This window comes from Ursus americanus, chromosome 33 (assembly GCF_024610735.1).
Source record: "Ursus americanus isolate L20-20 chromosome 33, mUrsAme1.1.p, whole genome shotgun sequence".
Taxonomy (NCBI): Eukaryota; Metazoa; Chordata; class Mammalia; order Carnivora; family Ursidae; genus Ursus; species Ursus americanus.
In genome coordinates, this window is record NC_142159.1 from 11,518,633 (window position 1) to 11,536,262 (window position 17,630).

The 17,630-nt window shown below is 51.9% G+C and overlaps 1 protein-coding gene across 1 annotated transcript; it reads right to left on the reverse strand.

Moving 5' to 3' along the window:
- Positions 1-4,654: 4,654 nt before the first annotated feature.
- Positions 4,655-17,535, reverse strand: CATSPER4 (cation channel sperm associated 4). The gene is made up of 11 exons (XM_087858670.1): positions 17,184-17,535; positions 16,988-17,062; positions 16,367-16,510; positions 12,980-13,081; positions 8,579-8,676; positions 8,302-8,422; positions 7,957-8,090; positions 7,396-7,570; positions 6,406-6,617; positions 5,895-6,060; positions 4,655-5,252 (listed from the first exon to the last, which is right to left on the reverse strand). The coding sequence occupies exons 1-11, from the start codon at positions 17,250-17,252 to the stop codon at positions 5,199-5,201; spliced, it is 1,350 nt and encodes a 449-aa protein (XP_087714796.1). The 5' UTR covers positions 17,253-17,535; the 3' UTR covers positions 4,655-5,198.
- Positions 17,536-17,630: the final 95 nt, after the last annotated feature.

The following is a 17,630-nucleotide window of genomic DNA, read 5'->3' on the forward strand; positions in this document are numbered from 1 at the left end:
TCGGCTCCTGGCTCCCCAGTGGCCGTCCCCAGTGGCCGCCGCCAGCGGCGCCAGGCGGAGGCTGCAGGGACTGCCTGGATCTCCCAGGCCTGCCTGCTTACCGGCTGGCACGGGTGTCCTTTCCGCTCATCACACAAGGTCACTCGGCTGTGCAGGTAGAACGTGTCGTTCGTCACGAAGTGGAGCGGGTTGAATGAAGGCCAGCGTCACTGGCAGAGAGGCCCCGTTGGCCCGCAGCCCCTGAGCAGCTGGTTTGCTGACTGGGCAGCTGTGGGGGGGAGGCAGCGTCACTCCCTGTTTGGAGTCCAGGCTTGGGCCGGCTGTGTGGACGCAGAAACATTGATTTACCCCTTTTCGCTGGTGCTGTTTGAGTGCAGATGCTGCGTCTCCTACTGAGAACTTCACATGCGTTTTTTCATTTCATCCTCACATCAATCCTAGGAGGAAGACTAGACTTTTGCCCCTTCCCCTTTCTTTCTCTCTCTCTTTCCCCTGACTCCTTTCTTTCCTCCCCCTCCTCTCTCCTTCCCTCCCTCCCTTTTTTTCCTTCTTTCCTCCTTCCTTCCTTCCTTCCTTCCTTCCTTCCTTCCTTCCTTCCTCCCTCCCTCCCTCTCTTCCTTTCTTCCACACTTTTCTCTCCGTGTTTTTGTTTCTTCTTCTCTTCTCTTCACTATTATTTTCATGGTGTGGTGGTGGTAATTCATGGCAAGATGATCTTTTAGTTTTCTTTTCTTTTCTTTTTAAGATTTATTTTGAGAGCGAGCATGTGCGTGCGCTAGTTGGGGGAAGAGTGGAGGAAGGGGGAGAGAAGAAGTCTCCCTGCTGAGAGGCTCTATCCTGCCACCCTGAGATCACCACCCCAGCCGAAACCAAGAGTCTGATGCTGAACCGACTGAGACACCCTAGGCGCCCCAATCTTTTAGTTTTCTTTGTCTTAATTTTATTTGTTTTTCTAAGGCTCTCTCCTTTCAATAAAGTTTGCTTGACTGGGCATAGTTTATCAATCATCACTTATTAGAAATAATTGCTCCAAACTGAAAAAAAGAGACCTCAGTTATTGGTGGCAATGTTGGCATTGGTAGGCAAAGTCTGATAGAGAAAATTCTGAGCTGAGGGATTAGGAGATAGTGGTCTGAACTGTCCACACTATCATCATGGTGACTTTTTTTGAGGTGACAATAACCTAACAATAACCAGGAGGCAGGGGCGTCAGCATCTTCAACTCTTCTTTAAGACTTTTTAAAAAGTCTCACGAGCCAACAAATTCTGTTTTGTTTCGTGGTTTCTATTTATTTATTTGTTTGTTTATTTATTTAGCTCGAGCCAGTTGGGGTTGGGTTTTCTGCCAGTTGCAACACAGGGGGTCCTGATACATGTCAAACAGTGATGCTTTTGGGGTGATGAAAGAGATGCTAATACTTAACCCTTCCCTTCTTTCTGTGCCTGCTCTTTCTTTTGCATTGGTGTATTGAATCCTCACAACGAATCTGAGGTAATGATTATTATTTCTATTTGTCAGAAGAAGAAACTGAGGTTCAGACAGGCAAAGAGATTTGTGCAAGGTCACACAGCCAGGAAGTGGTGGTGCTGCATTTGAAATGAGGTCCGTTCGACTCAAGAGCCAAATGTCTTCCCTGTCGCACTGTACCGCCTTGCAAAAATATAGCTTCATTCTCATGGCTGAGCCAACCACTCTCTCTAGAGAGAAAGGCCCAAATCAGCTATGCTAAGCTGGATCTCTTGGAAACCTTCCTCTTTCCCCTGGGCAATAGGCAGAAACAGGTCCTTTACCTGATGCTCTGTCATTGCATCCTTGGCACAATCATCAAAGGACTAATTCCCAAAACTGGAGTTGACCCAACCCAGGTGGCAGGCTCATCCTTCCCACAACCCAGCTCTGAAGAGGCACTGACGCTTGTCTTCAATTCTGCCCCTATCCGGCACCTGCCCCTTCCACACCCCACTTTGTTCTAGCCCTGTGCAGAGCTAAGGGGTCACAGCAGGGCAGGAGAGCTGGCCAGAATGCACGGAAAGAGTAGGAGGACCTAGGCTCTAGACTCGGCTCTATTACTGACTTGCTGTATAATCTTGAGGGAGACCCAATCCTCTTAGTGCTTCCATATTCCCCTCAAAACAGTGAGGGGCTTGGGCTCAATATTGTAGAAGTCCTCTAAGTTCTAGTGGTCTGTGGGTCTATTTGCAATAAAAATCCTGGCCGTAATGAACACATGTCATGCCACAGCTCTCAAGTTTTTATTTGTAGGGAGAGATGTTTCCATTGGATAGAGATTTTATGGGGTTTTTTTCCTCCCCCATGTGGTTAACCAGTTGTCCCTGCTGCCTTATGGAAAAGTCCATCCTTTCCTCACTGATTTGTCCTGCTATTTGTCATTATGTATCTAGACCGATTTCCCTGCTCTTTCATTCCTTTGGTTCGCTTGTCTGTCACTGCACCAACACCGTATTATCTTACTTTAATGTAAATCTCAGTATCTGGTAGAGTGAGTCTCCCATCTTGCTCTTCAAAATTATCTCAGCTATTGTTGGCTCTGGGTTCTTCCATATATTTTAGAATCTGCTTACCAAGTTCTACAAAATCCCTGTTGGGATTTTGGTTGGCAGTGTGGTACAATTATAGATTTGGTAAGAATGGACAACTTTGTGATAATGAGGTTTCCCCCTCCATAGCAATTTTCTTGAGAAGCAGTGGAATGTAGACTGGCCTCTGAAGTCAGACCTGGGATAGAATCCCAGCTGTGATAAGGGACAAATCACTTCATGGTCATGAGCCTCAGTTTCCTCAGCTATACAACAGGGATAATAATAGTACCCACTTCACTGATGGTCATGAGGGATAAATGAGATAACACCTGTTCCGGTGCTTAGCATATAATGGGTGCTCGATAAGTAGAATCTGCTACTGGTAATGATTACCGCCTCTGCTCCTCTCACCAAGACTGGTATCTGCTTCCCGGGTGCTTTGAAGAGGTTACTTCTTTCCGGCAAAGTTATGGATTCATGGGAGTGATGACACATGCAATTTCCTGCCGCTTCCCAGTGTCTTCCCCCATACTGTCCTAGGGGCTCAGGTTCCAGGCTCAGAGAGACATTGGAGGTGGCAGTTGTTATTCGTTGGAGTAGGGCAGGGGAGGGCAGCGGGGGTCCAAGGCCCTGGGCCCCCAGTTCTGGGCCATCTTGAGAGGGAACTACCTAAGCTATTGGCCCGGCGCAGATGGGAAGGATAGACAGCAGGGGAGAGACAGCTGGGCTGACAGACAAGATGGAGGGAGTAGACAAAGGTAGCACCCTGGAAAAGGATGGATGAGCAAAGCCGGAAGTCCCTTGGAGGTTACCCTGTCATGCTCCTGCCTCCAAATCCATTGGTGTCCCAAGCCATTCAGACAATTTAGGGTTGGGTGGGTGATGGCTGCACTCACATTATGAGATCTTCTTGGGGACACTATTTTCTGTCTCTTCTTTTGTCACCTTCTTCCCCCCTCTTCTGGTCTGTGAGAGCCCCCGGAGGAGGATAGATGGAACAGGTATAATGTGGGTGCTCACCGGGAAGATTGAGGGCTCCATCCGCAAGAAATAACAGTAGTAGCAAAAGTCACTGGAAGCCCACGACCCTGCTGATTGATGGACCTAGAGAGCACTGAGAAGGAGTCTTGACTCAAACAGGGGAACAGACAGCAGCTGCAAGACAGTGAGGCTCTTCTGGCACTGGTGTCATCTCTCATCTGCCTGAGGATACTACCATTCCCATCCCCAGTCGTCCAGACTCCTTCCCAGCTGGCCCCAGGGGGCTTTACAGGGCTGGAACCAAGTAGACTAGAGGGGGATGGAGGATGAAGTTTCCCATCAGCTGCAATGAGTGGGCCTCTGGGGATTCCCATTCCAACTGGTGACTATCCCCAAGGCCCCTAATTGTCAGGCTTGGCTGACCAGCTGGGCAGAACTCTGGGCCTTCCAGCCTTCCCCCCAACCCAACACGAGGGACTCTGAGTCTCAGCCACATGGATGATCTTACTGGTCTCCCAACTTTTGGGCTAAGTGCTGGCCACTTGATTTTCGAGTTGCAGATCAATCTCACCCTATCCCCACTGCACAGATGGGGAAAATGAGGCCCAATGACTTACCCTAGGATGAGAATCCAGTTCTCTGAGGCAGCTCTTCCTAATGCCTGTGACTGCCGCAGCTCTCTCAGACTCTTGGATTTCTAGCTCAGGAACTTGCTGCGGCTCTCAATAGTCTTTAGTGTGAAGGTCCCAAGGAGATCTCTACAGGTCCCAAGTACCCCACCAGATCTCATTCACCTAACCCAGAAACTCCTCCTGCGATCTTCCAGCAAGTGCCAGTGCTCCTCTCCTCTGGCAAGCCTACCAGGAGCCATGGTTTGCCAGTCATTCTCCATTGCCCCAGGAGAGAACTGCCCGTACTTGCATGACTTGGTCAGTGGTGACCTCATCAGACGAGGGCCCCCCAGAAGGAGGACCAGTCTTCTCTACCTTCAGGCTGTCTCCTTCATCAGACTGGGGCTCCCAACCATGAGAACCAGATTCCCACCCCCTCCCCTGCCACAAAAATTTAGAACACTCAGGGGAGATTACAGCCCTACCATGAAGTCAGAAATTTTCAGGGTATAGATTCTCTCTCCCGTTAGACTGGAAAGCTCTAGAGTGCTGTCAGTAACTCTCCCATCAGACAAATGGGCCTTTGAGGGTCAAGATATGTCTTGCCCATCAGACCTGGGGCAAGATTGCCCCAAGCTGGGAGATCCACCAGTTAGACATATTGATCCCAACACAAAACTTTATTGTCAATACATAGATGCCTGGTCCCACTGGCCTCACCTTTCTCCTCTTGGTGCTTAGGCCAGCTTGGGCCCCAGCTAGCTCTGGCCTAAAGCAGGGGGCCAAGTTTGTCCATCCTTAGGACAGATCCTGGCTGCCTTGGCCAGCACCCCCTTTCTGTGCTCATTCTTTGCTGTGGGGCTCCCTCTCTCATCCAGCATCCTTGTCCATCTGAATTCCTCCGGACCTGGGGCTCACAGACACAAGCCCTGGAGATGCCATCCCCTTCACAGCCCCAGGCATCTGCCTAGGTATAAGGGAGAAGACGGGCTCAGGCCAGACTGTGCCAAGTCACATAGAGATGCAGGAAGGTGCAGCTCAGGCCCCTGGCTCCCAGGCTGCCTCTCAGCGACTGCTCCCGTGCTTGTTAAGGAGTATGTTTGTGTTGGATTCCTGAACCTGCAAAACAAGGGGTTTGTCAGTCCTTCACTTTCACGTGGCAAACACTCCCTCACTCCCCTCTGCTAGCTTCAGCAGCTACCCCAACCAGGCTTCCCAGGCAAGTGCTTCATATGTCTGACTCTAGCTGCCTAGTGTCCTCTCCAAGCTTGGGAGCCTAGGCTGTGGACCTCCACAAGGCTCCAGTCATTCTAGCCCAGTCACGTGGTGTGCGAAGCAGAGAAAAAAACGAAGTCATATGGGTGTGTGTCTTTTCTCCCTAGAAGCTTCCGGCCTCGGGATGCATTCTAGCGAGAACCCAGGGATCCTCTCTGCCTACAGTGCACCCAGGTATCTGCCACCAGGTGGAAACTGAGCTGGCTCAAGCCACCCTAAGAAGGGGTAGGTTTGAGGACGTCAGAGACTTAAGTGACTCAGTGGGAGGAGCCTGATGGGGGGCGGGGCAGAGCCTCTCCGAGGAGGAAAGGGTGGAACCGAACCCGCTCAGCGGCGGCTGCGGGGTGCGTGAGAGCCCGGGCAGGGGATCAGATCTTGGAATAGACAGAAAGTTTAACTAATGGGGCAGAGGCTGGGCGGGGCTGGGGGGGTTCGGGGGCGGGGCGGGCGAGCTCTTATTGGGTAGGAGAGGGAAGCTGCGTGCACCTTTTCCCTGTTGATGAGCGCGGTGATCAGGTCTTGCTGGCAAGTCATGTCGCGGATGTCCAGGGAGGACCCGCTCACCACCGACAGGGTCAGTGACAGGGGCTTGTGCATCAGCTCCTCCTCCTGCTCCTGGTTGAAGCGGATGGAGCGTACCTCCTCCACTATCCTGGGGGCGGAGGGGTGAGTACTTTCCGAGGGCTGAGGGAGCGTGGTGGGGGGGAGGTGAAAGAGGGGGACTGCCCTCCCATCTCTTCCCTGGCATCCACCCCGCTTCGCCCTCCCCCTTGACTCCTATGGAGAGCCAGGCCAAGCTGTGCGCTCGTGTGAAACGGAAGGAACAGGAAGGTATGGATTCCAGCTTCTCCACCCACGGACCCCCGGCAAGTCATTGAAGCCCCTCTGGGCCCCAGGGTCCGCATTATAAAGCGGGGAGGGCGTGAAGCCAGAAGAATCCGAGGCTCTGCTCAGCCCAGACTCACGGGACTCGGGGTACCCCCAGTACCCGCCCTACGTGTTGAGCTCATCTCGGATCTCCTTATACTGCATCAAGTTTTCCTGTATTGCCTCGAGCACCAAACAAAAGTTGTCACAGGTGTTTTCTGAGAGGTTAGACAGGTGGCCGCCCGACAGCGGCTCCTGCGGGACGCCAGACATCTCCAAACGGGCGACCACACAGTGCACCAGCGGCAGCTCGTTACTTCCCTCCACCTCCTGCTTGCCTCTCTGGAAAGAGGGAAATGGGGAGAAGGACCACTCAGCCGGCACCCCTCCCCCAGCCCCTTCCTGCTTGGCCTGTTGGAGGATGAGTCTCTTAGGACACCAGGGTTCTAATGCCCTTCATTTCAGCTCCAGCCAATCTTAGCCCCCCTACCCTGCTGTGGGAGCTCAACTTCAAATGCACAAGCCCCGCCTCCACCCCTTTGAAAATTCTCACCCCTTTTCAAAAAGCTTTTCAAACTTAGCACCCAGTTTCACTCCTGATAAATCCTACCTAGCAAACTTCTAAAGCCCTACCTACTCTCAAGTCACAGCCACAGCCCCCTCCACCCCACCAGTTTTTGGAAGTCCTACCCCTGAATGAATAACACTGTAGCTAACATTTAATGTTATTATTAAATGTAGCTAACATTTAATGAATTCTATATGTGTGCCAACTACTGTTCATTTATCCATATAATTCTCATAATAGTCCTTTGAGGGAAGTACTATTATTATTTCCATTTTACAGAAGAAGAAATCGAGGCTTAGATTGGTTACCTGCCCTAAGGTCCCCCAGCCCCTCAGTTTTGAGTTGCCATAGAAACTAGGCAATCCACACCACTCAGATGGTACTCAAGGTGGGGGATGCTGCCCCCAGGTCTCAGACTTGACTTTCTCCAGGCCCTTGAGTGTGTAAGCATGTGTGCACACACATGCACACGCACACACACACATGCGTGCCCTCAAGTCAGCACTCATACATTCTCCCTCTCCTCCCTTCTGCCCTCCCCACCCCCCTCACCTCACTGAAGTTTATCTGTTGCAGTTGCCCCTGCTCTCCTGCCTTCATCATTTGCTCCAGATTGGTGGTCACCACGACAACCAACAGGTTGATGCCAATGAAGGCACCGATGGTGATGAAGGTGGTGAAGTAGATGGCACCCCCAATCTCCATCGCGTACTCTCTTGTCTCCATCCTGGAGATAGCAGGCAGGGGCTCCATCACCTCCCTGGTCCTTTGAGTCTCAATTCCCCCTTCTATGAAATGGGGACATTATCTCAAGGCCTACTAGGACTGGGCTGGGAGGCTGTCCTGAAACCACAGATCTGCTGTCTTGCTCGAGGCCTCGCTACCCAGCTGGTTAGCATGACAGGGGACGTCTTCATGAACAGATCTGCAGTAGGACTTTGAAAGGGGGACAAGCCTTCAAGCAGACCAAGACCAGTCCTCAGAGTGTCCTTTTCCCCAGTTTGAAGCCCCGGGCAGCCCTCTCCTGCTGGGCCATCCTCCTCCCAAGCCCTGGAGCTCCACTCCTACTGCCTTGCCCCGCGGGGTGGGGGGGGACACCCCACAGGCACTCACTGAAAGTCATTGTAGATGTCCACCCAGCCATCTTGGGTGATGCAGATGAAGAGGGTATAGAGGGCGACCTGCATGTTCTGGAAATGCATGGGCACAAACGCACCAAAGAGAGTAACCCCAAACACGGAAAACACCTGCCAGAGAGACCAAAGACGATGCCTGAACTTTACCCAAGGACCTTGGAGACAGGACATGCAAATGCCATGCAAATGAACACTGCCAAGGGAATCCCAGGGATTCTGGCCCAGAGGTTTCTCCTCTTCTCCAGACAGCTCCCCATCCCCAATGACCCAGGGGCCCTGGTCAGGAAAGGGGAGCAGGTGGGGGTTAGGGGAGGGCACTGACCAGCATGAAGAAAAGGATGAGGGTCATGATGTTGGCCATGTCGGGCACCGACTGCAGGATGACGCGGATGATCCGGGCCAGAGGTTCCACCGCCATGCAGACGTGCACCAGACGAAGCGCCCTGCGGCACAGCCTCTCAGGGGTGCCCCTCGGCCCCTCCCAGGCCCCTCTTCCCCACTGCCCCCTGACCTGCCTAGAGGGGCAGAGATGATCCCCACCCCATCTCTTTCCCGGGGTCCAGACAGGTTCCCTTCATTCCCCAGAGTTCCCGGCTCACCTGAGCGTATAGGTGATGGCGTTGACACTGAGTTCATTAATGAAGAACCCCAGGAGCAAGGTAAAGATGATAAGGAAGTTGAGGATGTTCCAGCCGTCCTGGGGGTGGTGGGGGATGGGGGGTGGGCCAGCCCCAAAGGGTCTATCAGGCCCAGCCCGTGGGGACATCCAGGGTCTGCCCTCCCACCACCCCAAGGATGGAGGGCTCAGTGTGCCTCTCAGGACAGGACCAGTCATCTGCCATCCACTGCTGTTACTTCTCCTGCTGCCTCCCCAAATGTGCCACAAAACCCACAAGCACTTGCTGTCTCATATGCGTGTCAACAGCCAAGTGCAGCCTCAGAGACACACAGTGGAGACCGTCACACACACAGCTGACTCCTAAGCTAAGCACCCACCTTGGCTAGTGCAGTGCTGAAAATGGCCTTGCCCTACAGTTAGGTGACGGGGACGTGTTTGGATGCTGCAGGCTTTGTGTGACACACGCTACAATTAACAATACAATAACAATAAATGCTAAGAAATCAAAGACTACTGCTTCAGTAGCCAGTTCAGAAGTGAGCGAGCTCTCACTGTGCGAGAGAGACAGACACAGGGAATTGTTACAAGCCCTTTGTCCAGTAAGGCACAAAGTCGTATAGGAATGGGGACAGACGAAGGAAGCTCCCAGGTATGAAAAGTTCAAGCACAGCCACTAAAGAGGGGAATTAATGTAGCAAACCATGGATGCATTTAGCTTTTAGCCAGTGATTCCACTTCTAAAATCTGACCCATGGAAACTCTGGTCCAAGTACAAAATGACATTTGCATAAGGTTGAAAACAAGTGTCCGGCAATGAGACACTGGTTGAGTGAACCACGGAGCGTTTAGTCAATGGAACACTGTCCAGGCAACAAAGACGAATGAGAAAGATCTCCGTGTACTGACATAGAAAGGTTGCCAGGACCCAGTAAGTGACAAAAGCAAAGTACAAGGGGAGAGAGGACAAAGGAAAAGGAGGACTAAGATATACACGTATTAACTTATGATTGCAAAATATACACTGTGAGGATAAACAAGAGACTATAAATATAAAAAGATTACTTGGCGGGGTGGGGAAGAGATAAAGGGAAGGAGTGGAAGGAAATATTCCCTGTGTACCTTTCAATATAGTTTTGACCAATGTGTATCCGCATTAAATATTCAAAAAGAAAACTATTTTTTAACGGAAAAAAATGTTCTTAAATGTATCGGGCAGTCCAATGAACACAAGGCTTCCTGGTATCCCACAATCAGCATGACTGTGCCTACACATACGCAAGGAGATGCAAATCTGTCTGTCTACAGATCCAGCCCTCTATCCGGCCAGTATTATGCTCCTACTATATGCCAGGCCCTGAACTGGATGGTAGGATACAGGATTTCTGCCCTGCAGGGCACACCAACTATTTCCAGGAAGAGAGACAGTAAATTTAAACTCCATGCGAGACAGATAAATACACAGTATCAGGGAGACACAGCCACACCTCACCTGGCCTGGGAGAGACAGGAGGACTTCCTGGAAGAGAAGATATCTGAACCAAGTCTTAAGCCATAAGCGGGAGTAAAGCAAGTGAATAAAGTGGCAGGGGGCTTTCATAGACTAGGGGTCAGCTGGGACAAAGGCACGTGTGCATGCGCGTGCGCGTGTGCATGCGTATGTGTGTGCGCGGGTGTTGGGGAAGGCGACTACAAGCCGTTTGGTAGCTGGAACATCAAGTGCAAGTCAGGGAATGCTGAGGCCGTAAAAGTGAGCACCTCGGAAGGCTCAAGTACTGTAAAGTAATTGGACCTGATTCTATAAACAATAGGGAGCCACTGCAGCATTTTTAAGGATTTGAGAAATATTTAGGTGGTGAAATAGTGATTAATAGGCTGTGGGGGTGAGGAGGAGGAAGGGACCCCGCAGGGCAGAAGAAAAGTAAGAGCCGGGGACAAGACTTTGCAGATTCCTGTAGGGCTGGGTAATATTTTAAGATATTAATTTACAGACTTTCCTCCCTTTCCTGCATCTCCCCTTTCCCTCCTCTTGCCTCCCCTTCCACCCCAGCTATTCAACAGGGAGCAGGTTTTGTAAACTGGGACCCAGGGGCAGGGAGAGGGGTGAGGGAAGGAGGCAGAAGTGGGCTCTCACAAGCCCTGGTTTTTGGCACCGGAAGCTGGGCCCCAGAGGAAGGTTAGGGTTTAGGACATTAGTTCTCAGCCAGGGATGATTTTGCCTTTCAGGGGACATTTGGGAATGTCTGGGGTTGTCACAACTAGGTTGCCACGACCGAGGAAGGTGCTAATGGCATCTAGCGGGGGAGGCCAGGGGTGTGTCTGAACATGCGATAGTCCCTACAATAAAGGATTATCCAGGCCAAAATGTCAATAGTGCCAAGGTTGAGAAACCTTGCTTTAGGGGACAAGCAGGGTGCCTTGGAGGAACATAAGATTCTCAGGCTTGCTTCAATTCTCTCGTGCTAATGAAACCCTGGGACTTAGCCTTGAAAGCTCAGGCCCCCTGGGGCAGCTGGCTGGCTCAGTAGAAGATGCGATTATTAATCTCAGGGTCATGGGTTCAAGTCCCACACTGGGCATAGAGCTTACTTAAAAAAATAAGAATAAAAATTTAAAAAAACAACAACACTGTTAAGAAAATGCAGACCCCCTAACTGCTGCTGAAAAGAAATCTCAAGAAGATACGAAGGAGGAGATGTTTTCTCTTACGGAACAGGTGTCTGCTTGCCTCCTAGGGCTAGTTCGGATAAGGTGGTGCATTGAAACGTTCACAGAAAGCATGGTACCTACCTCCTCTTGAGTGTGGAAACATGTAAATATGCACCAGTCCATTCTATTTACTCTTAATAAACATCCTTGCAAATGTCGTTTGCACAAGGCAGTCTTTAAGACATCCAGACTTCAGAAATGTTCTGGGTTCTACACTCTGGGTTCTATGGAGTGAAACCTCTGACCCCTGGAAAGCTTATAATTCTAATTGGTTGTCCTGGTAATGGTATTTTTTTTTAAGATTTTATTCATATGCTTGAAAGAGAAAGAGAGAGCAGGAGCGGAGGGAGGGGCAGAGGGACAAGCAGACTCCCCACTGAGCAGGGAGCCCGATGTGGGGCTCCATCCCAGGACCCCGAGACTATGACCTGAGCCAAAGTCACTCTCTTAATTGATCAAGCCACTCAGGCACCCCCAGTAACAGTATTCAAATGATACTTCTGCGGCGTCTGGGTGGCTTAGTTAGTTAAGTGTCTGCCTTCCACTCAGGTCATGATCCCAGGTCCTGGAATCAAGCCCGCATTGGGGAGCCTGCTTCCCCCTTTCCCTCTCCCGCCCCCTCCCCATGCTCTCTCTTGCTCTGGAGTCTCTCTCAAATAAATAAAATCTTAAAAAAAAAAAAAAAAAACAAGGGGCGCCTGGGTGGCACAGCGGTTGGGCGACTGCCTTCGGCTCAGGGCGTGATCCCGGCGTTCTGGGATCGAGCCCCACATTAGGCTCCTCCGCTATGAGCCTGCTTCTTCCTCTCCCACTCCCCCTGCTGTGTTCCCTCTCTCGCTGGCTGTCTCTCTCTCTCTCTCTGTCAAATAAATAAAATCTTAAAAAAAAAAAACCAACACAACAACAAAGTTTGAGTCTTCATCTCATTTAATGCGGCAATAAGACCGTTTCCTACCCGGACAGCTCTCCGACACTCTCCCCAGCAGGGGTCACAAGCTATAACCTGCGGGTCAAACCTGGCCAGCGGCCCTTTTTTTTTGTAAGACCCTCAGGCTAAGAAGGCTAAGAATGGTTTTTATATTTTTAAATGGTTAGGGGGCAACATCAAAAGAACAACATTTTGTGACATGTGAAAATTATATGAAGTTCAAATTTCCGTGTCCATGAATAAAGCGTTCTGGGAACACAGTCAAGCTGTTTGTCTGTCTGCAGAGCTTTTGTGCCCCGAGGCAGAGGTGGGTGTAACAGAGACTGTATGGCCCACAGAGCTTAAAATATTTATCCTGCCCTTTACAGAAAGTTTGCTGACCTCTGCTCTTGAACCCTGTCAATTAAGGTGGAGACTCTCAAAGCCATTTCTTAGGTAAGGAAGTCAAGGTTTTCCCAAGATCACAGAACTAGGGAAGGCTAACCCAGGGAGGAAACCAGGGAAGCTGCGCTCCTAGGACAAATTATTTACTGCTGCATCGCGGACATCTCAGAAGTAGTCAGTCTCGCTCTCTCCACGTCTCTCTCTTTCTCTCTCTCGCTCTCGCTCTCTCTCTCTCTCTCTCTCTCTCACACACACACACACACACACACACACATTCTCAGCTTGTTGGGCCAGAAGCACAGGGGTGGGGTGCAGTCCCTACGGAGGAGTTGGGGCAATGGCAGGGAGGGCCCAGGATCTCACCTTCCAGAAAATCCAGAAGCCATTTAACCAGCCGAGGAGAAGCTCACAGATAAGGATGGTCAGCACAATGTCATCTATGGTAGAGAACAACTCATAGTGTTGCTACATGGAAGACAGAGAAAAAAAGAGGGGCCGAGAGGTCAGTGGCGAAGAGCCTGGGTGAGGTCAGGGACGGCGGCGTCTGCGGGGGAAGGCAGGCCCATTTCCTGCTGCTCGTCTTCCTCAGCATCTCTGCAGCTCCCTTTAGAGTACATTTTCCATTTGCATGTGCCTTTCCTGTCAGCATCACCACCGTCCTACAAAGTAGGTTTTATTCCCATCTCACACAGGAGGAATCGGAGGGGTGCCCAAGGTCAGACAGTGAGCAATAAAGACTATAAACCTTTGCTCCTAACCTCTAGAGTAGGGATGCGTGAAAAAGAGGGGTTGGGGAGAGGCACAACAGGCTCCAGGATTGGGAAGAAAGGCCCTGGCCCCTGAGATGGCGGACACTGGACACTGAGTCCCACCCGTCCTTCTCTGGTTGTCCCAACTACTCCAGCTGCTCGAGCTCCCAAATCCCCTGGCAAGGCCTGACACGACTCCTGCATGTCCCCGACACTCATGGGTCCATTTCCCTGGGTGGACTGACGGTTGGATGGATGACGGATGACTTGATGAGCTTGAATTCTTTTCAAAATCCAACTCATTTTCCCCCAATCTCTCACGAAGCTGTGACCCTACTATGGTTTGTGACCCCATCAACAGCTCCCAGCCTGCCCGACGCCCCCCCTGGCAGTTCCCAAAGTCTTGTAAGGAGGACTCCTCCCTTCACGTCCATGGCCAACAGACTCAATGCCTCAAGGCTCACTGCCACACGGAGGCCTCCTGGTCCCCACACCTTGTCATCACCCGTACCCACTGGCCAATGAGAGGCTGAGCACAGCTGCTTAAACCCAGAATGGGACGTTAAGGTCATGGGCTCCCTACCTCTTCCAAATTCCCAGAGGGCATCACAGGCCAAGGATGTCTGTCTATGATAAGGAAGAACTTTCTTTCCCGTCATCTGTCCCCTCAGCTCCATCCCGCTGGCCCTGGGAGGCAACAGCTCTCCTCACTATTTACCACGAGAGCTTCATAAATAGTCCTCCTGCCTCCTCCAAGTCATGAGCATCTATGGCTAAATCAGAGTTGCCTCCTCTACGCACAAGCCTACCATGGCTCCCAATGGCCTTCAGGGCAAGGTTCAAAACCAGTCTGGCACTCACAGGCCTCTAGGATCTGACCTTTATGGACACATATCGTCTACAGGGCTTTTAGCGTTTTTGACCAGGACCCACGGTAAGATTGATGTATTTTATATTTCCCAGTAGTCTGTCTCTCTCCTGCCCCCACCCTCCCTCCCTCTTTTACATACACACATGCAGCTTCTATTTCATTCTTTTTCATTCTACTTCATTCTATCTGAGAGTGCTGGTATCTGCAGTCTGAACCAATCTCACAATCTGTGAGGGGGGGAAGCTGCCTGCAGTCCACTCCTTCGGCCATCTTGGCTATTGGGGTTCTGCCTCCACCACACTTCCACCGCTCTTGTCAAGGCCACAAGAACTAAACCCAAGGGATGCTCCGCGATCCTTCTCTGGCCTCCTCTCTCGCCTCTTCTGGCCCTGCATCCCCTTCTTGACAGCACGTTCAGGTCCTCCCACTGACCAGCCCTCCTCAGTCTCCTTCCGTGCAGCCACCTCCATTCTCTGTCCTTCACTGGGAGGCCCCCCTCAGAGCTCTGTCCTGGCGTTCTTCTCTCCTCACTGGACACTCTCTCCCCCCGTGGCCTCATCTCCTCCTTTAGCTTTGGCAACCATCCACCCAGATGCTGTCAACCCTCATGTTGCCATGTCTAGCCCTAACCTCTCCCTAGACATCTCTGTGTGGATATTGCCCCAGCACCTCCAACCACTACAGTACTCAACTCAAACTGACCTCAGCATCCTCCCCAAAACTGCTCACTGTCCTGTGTCCCCACATCCCAACAAACAGCGCTGTCCCCACACAGTTGCTCAAGCCAGAAAGGTGACTCCTTGCTCTCCCTTTCTCTACATGCGTGAGAGGATGAGGTATGTTAAACACGGCAGCACATATGAAGTGCTCACCGTTTGTTGTAAAGAAAAGCGATCAGGGGGGCGCCTAGGTGGCTCAGTCGGTTAAGCGTCTGACTCTTGATTTCGGCTTAGGTCATGATCTCAGGAAGCCTGAGATCGGGCTTCCGGCTCAGCGGAGAGTCAATGTTTGTCTCTCTCTCCCTCTGCCCCCTCCCCCTGCTCGCTCTGTCTCTCTCTCTTTCTCTCAAATAAATAAATCTTTAAAAAGCAAGCAAGCAAGCAATCAGGAAGGCCCGTGGATTTGACTCCTAGAGAGCTTCAGATGCATGGGACCTCTTTTACCCATGGCCCTTGCCCCGGTTCAAGCCCCATCATCTTTCACTGAACATCACAACACAGTCCGGCCTGATCTATCTTTTCCCATTCCCAGCACCCTCCCTTCTGTGGTCCACCCTGTGGGAGTGAGTGTTAAAAGTCTTCTAAAACACATGTCTGGTCATGTTACTTCCATGCTTGAAACCGTTCCCTGGTTTCCCAATGACATAGGAGAGAGGCCATCCTCCTTAAGATAAAGACCCTGCACCAGCTAGCTGCTGGCCACGTCTCTGAAATCACCAGCCACTGCACTGGACATTTTTAAAATACTGATTTCAAATAGCACAATTCATGTATGTAGTATATTCCTTGTAGGAGTTAAAAATATCAAGGATAAGACCAAAATCATACTGGACTTGAAGATGGACGTACAGAACTTGTTCACAAGCTGTTTCTTCCACCCCCAAACACTCTTTCGCACCTCTCTCTGCCTGGCTGACTCCCACTTACTCTTTATTCCCACCTGAAGCGTTCTTTTCCCCAGGAAGCCTTGCCTGACCCTACAGATTGGGTTTGACGTCTACTTTGAGCTCCCACGTACCCCGTGACACTCATCATCCGTAATGACGTGCTTGTGTCTGAGACAGAACTGGGTCTGCTGTGATCACACCTGGACCCTGGCACAGAGTGACTATTGATTAAAAATGGGTTACCCTCCCCCACCAGGCACCCATTTGTCTGCTTCTGCTCACACCAGTTTTCTCCCATCCTATCTCTCTACAAATCTAATGCCTTTTTCAAATCTGGGCCCCCTCCACCATGAAGTCTTCCTTGATCTCTAATTTCCTAGAAAGTCAGAGCTGACAGCCCCGGAAGAACATTCAGTGCAATCGTCACGAACAGATGAGGAGCCTGAGGCCCAGAGAGAAAAGCGTCTTGCCCAGCACCCCCCCCCCATAGATCAGTGGGGGCAGAGGTCAGGCTGGAGTCCCACCTGGCCAAGGAAGGAGTTGGTGCGCAGACCAATGGTGATGGCGTTGACCACCAGCAGCAAGGCCAGCAGCAGCCGGAAGGCCGGGTGTAGAAGCAGCTGCTTGACATACATGTGAGTGATGAATTCCTGGATGTCCCAGGCATCCTGGGAGAGGGCGGGGACCTTCCTTCAGGCAGGTGTCACCGCGGAGGCCTCTGCCTGGACGTTTGTTCTCAGTGAATGGGGGCCCCTGGGGGAAGGGCCACTCTAGGGGGAGAAGTTGCCTGGGAGGGGTCATGATCTGGGGGCATTGGTGTAGGGGTCACTACCTAAACGGCCACCGAAAGAGGGTGACTGCTGGGGAATCTCTGTGGGAGTCATTGCAAGGGAGAACTTTAGGGGCTCTGCTGGTGAGCGGCTGTCATTATAGAGGGGTTCCCGTGGGGAGCACTGCCAGGTGGGTACTAACATACCATGAAGGGGTCACTGTAGGGGTCACTGCTGGGGCAGGTCCTCAGGGGGGACGTTCGTTTAGAAGCTAGAAGGGGCAGAGTTATTATGGCGGCCTGGTGCCCCAGGGCACAGCTGCTGAGGGTGACTGTGGGGCCGGGCTCGCTGCGGGCGGCCGTCCGGCCTCCTCACCTTGGTGCTCATGATGTCTCCGCGGTTGATGAGCACTTGCTCCTCTGGCCGGGCGTAGGGCTCGTGAGCGGCCCTCTGCGAGAGTGAGGAGCCGGCCCATCAGTGCGGCTCTGCCCCCGGGAGCCAGCGCCGGGCCCTGCGCCCCGCCCCTCCCTGGCACGCCCGGCTTGGGTGGACCAAGGCAGGGGCCACCTACCATGACCGTCAGAGGTTTGGTATTGGCGTGGGTCCACTGCAGCCACCCGCTGTTTCGGTTACCGATCATAGCTGCTCAGTCTCCTCCCACCCGTCAAAGAAACTTCATTCCAAGGGGTCTTGCTCCCCCTCGTGGTGATATCACAGAGGACTCTGTGACCTCCAGCTGTGCATTCCACCAAGGAATCCTGATACCAAGAAAAGTTCCTCCCACTGATTCCCCTCGGTACCCCATGGAGGAAGCCAGGGACACTCAGGGGCTGGGCTGGGGTTAGAGGTCAGAGGCTGATGGGAGCAGGTCAGGTCTCTTGTGCAGCTTGGATGGAGACACAGGGACATGTCCCTACTCTGGGTCCAGGAGCTGGAGGTGAGACTGGGAGGAAAGGAAAGAAGAGGGATGTTTGGCTCAGAGGCCCTCCTCCCAGCTGGCCTCAACCTGTACCTCTCC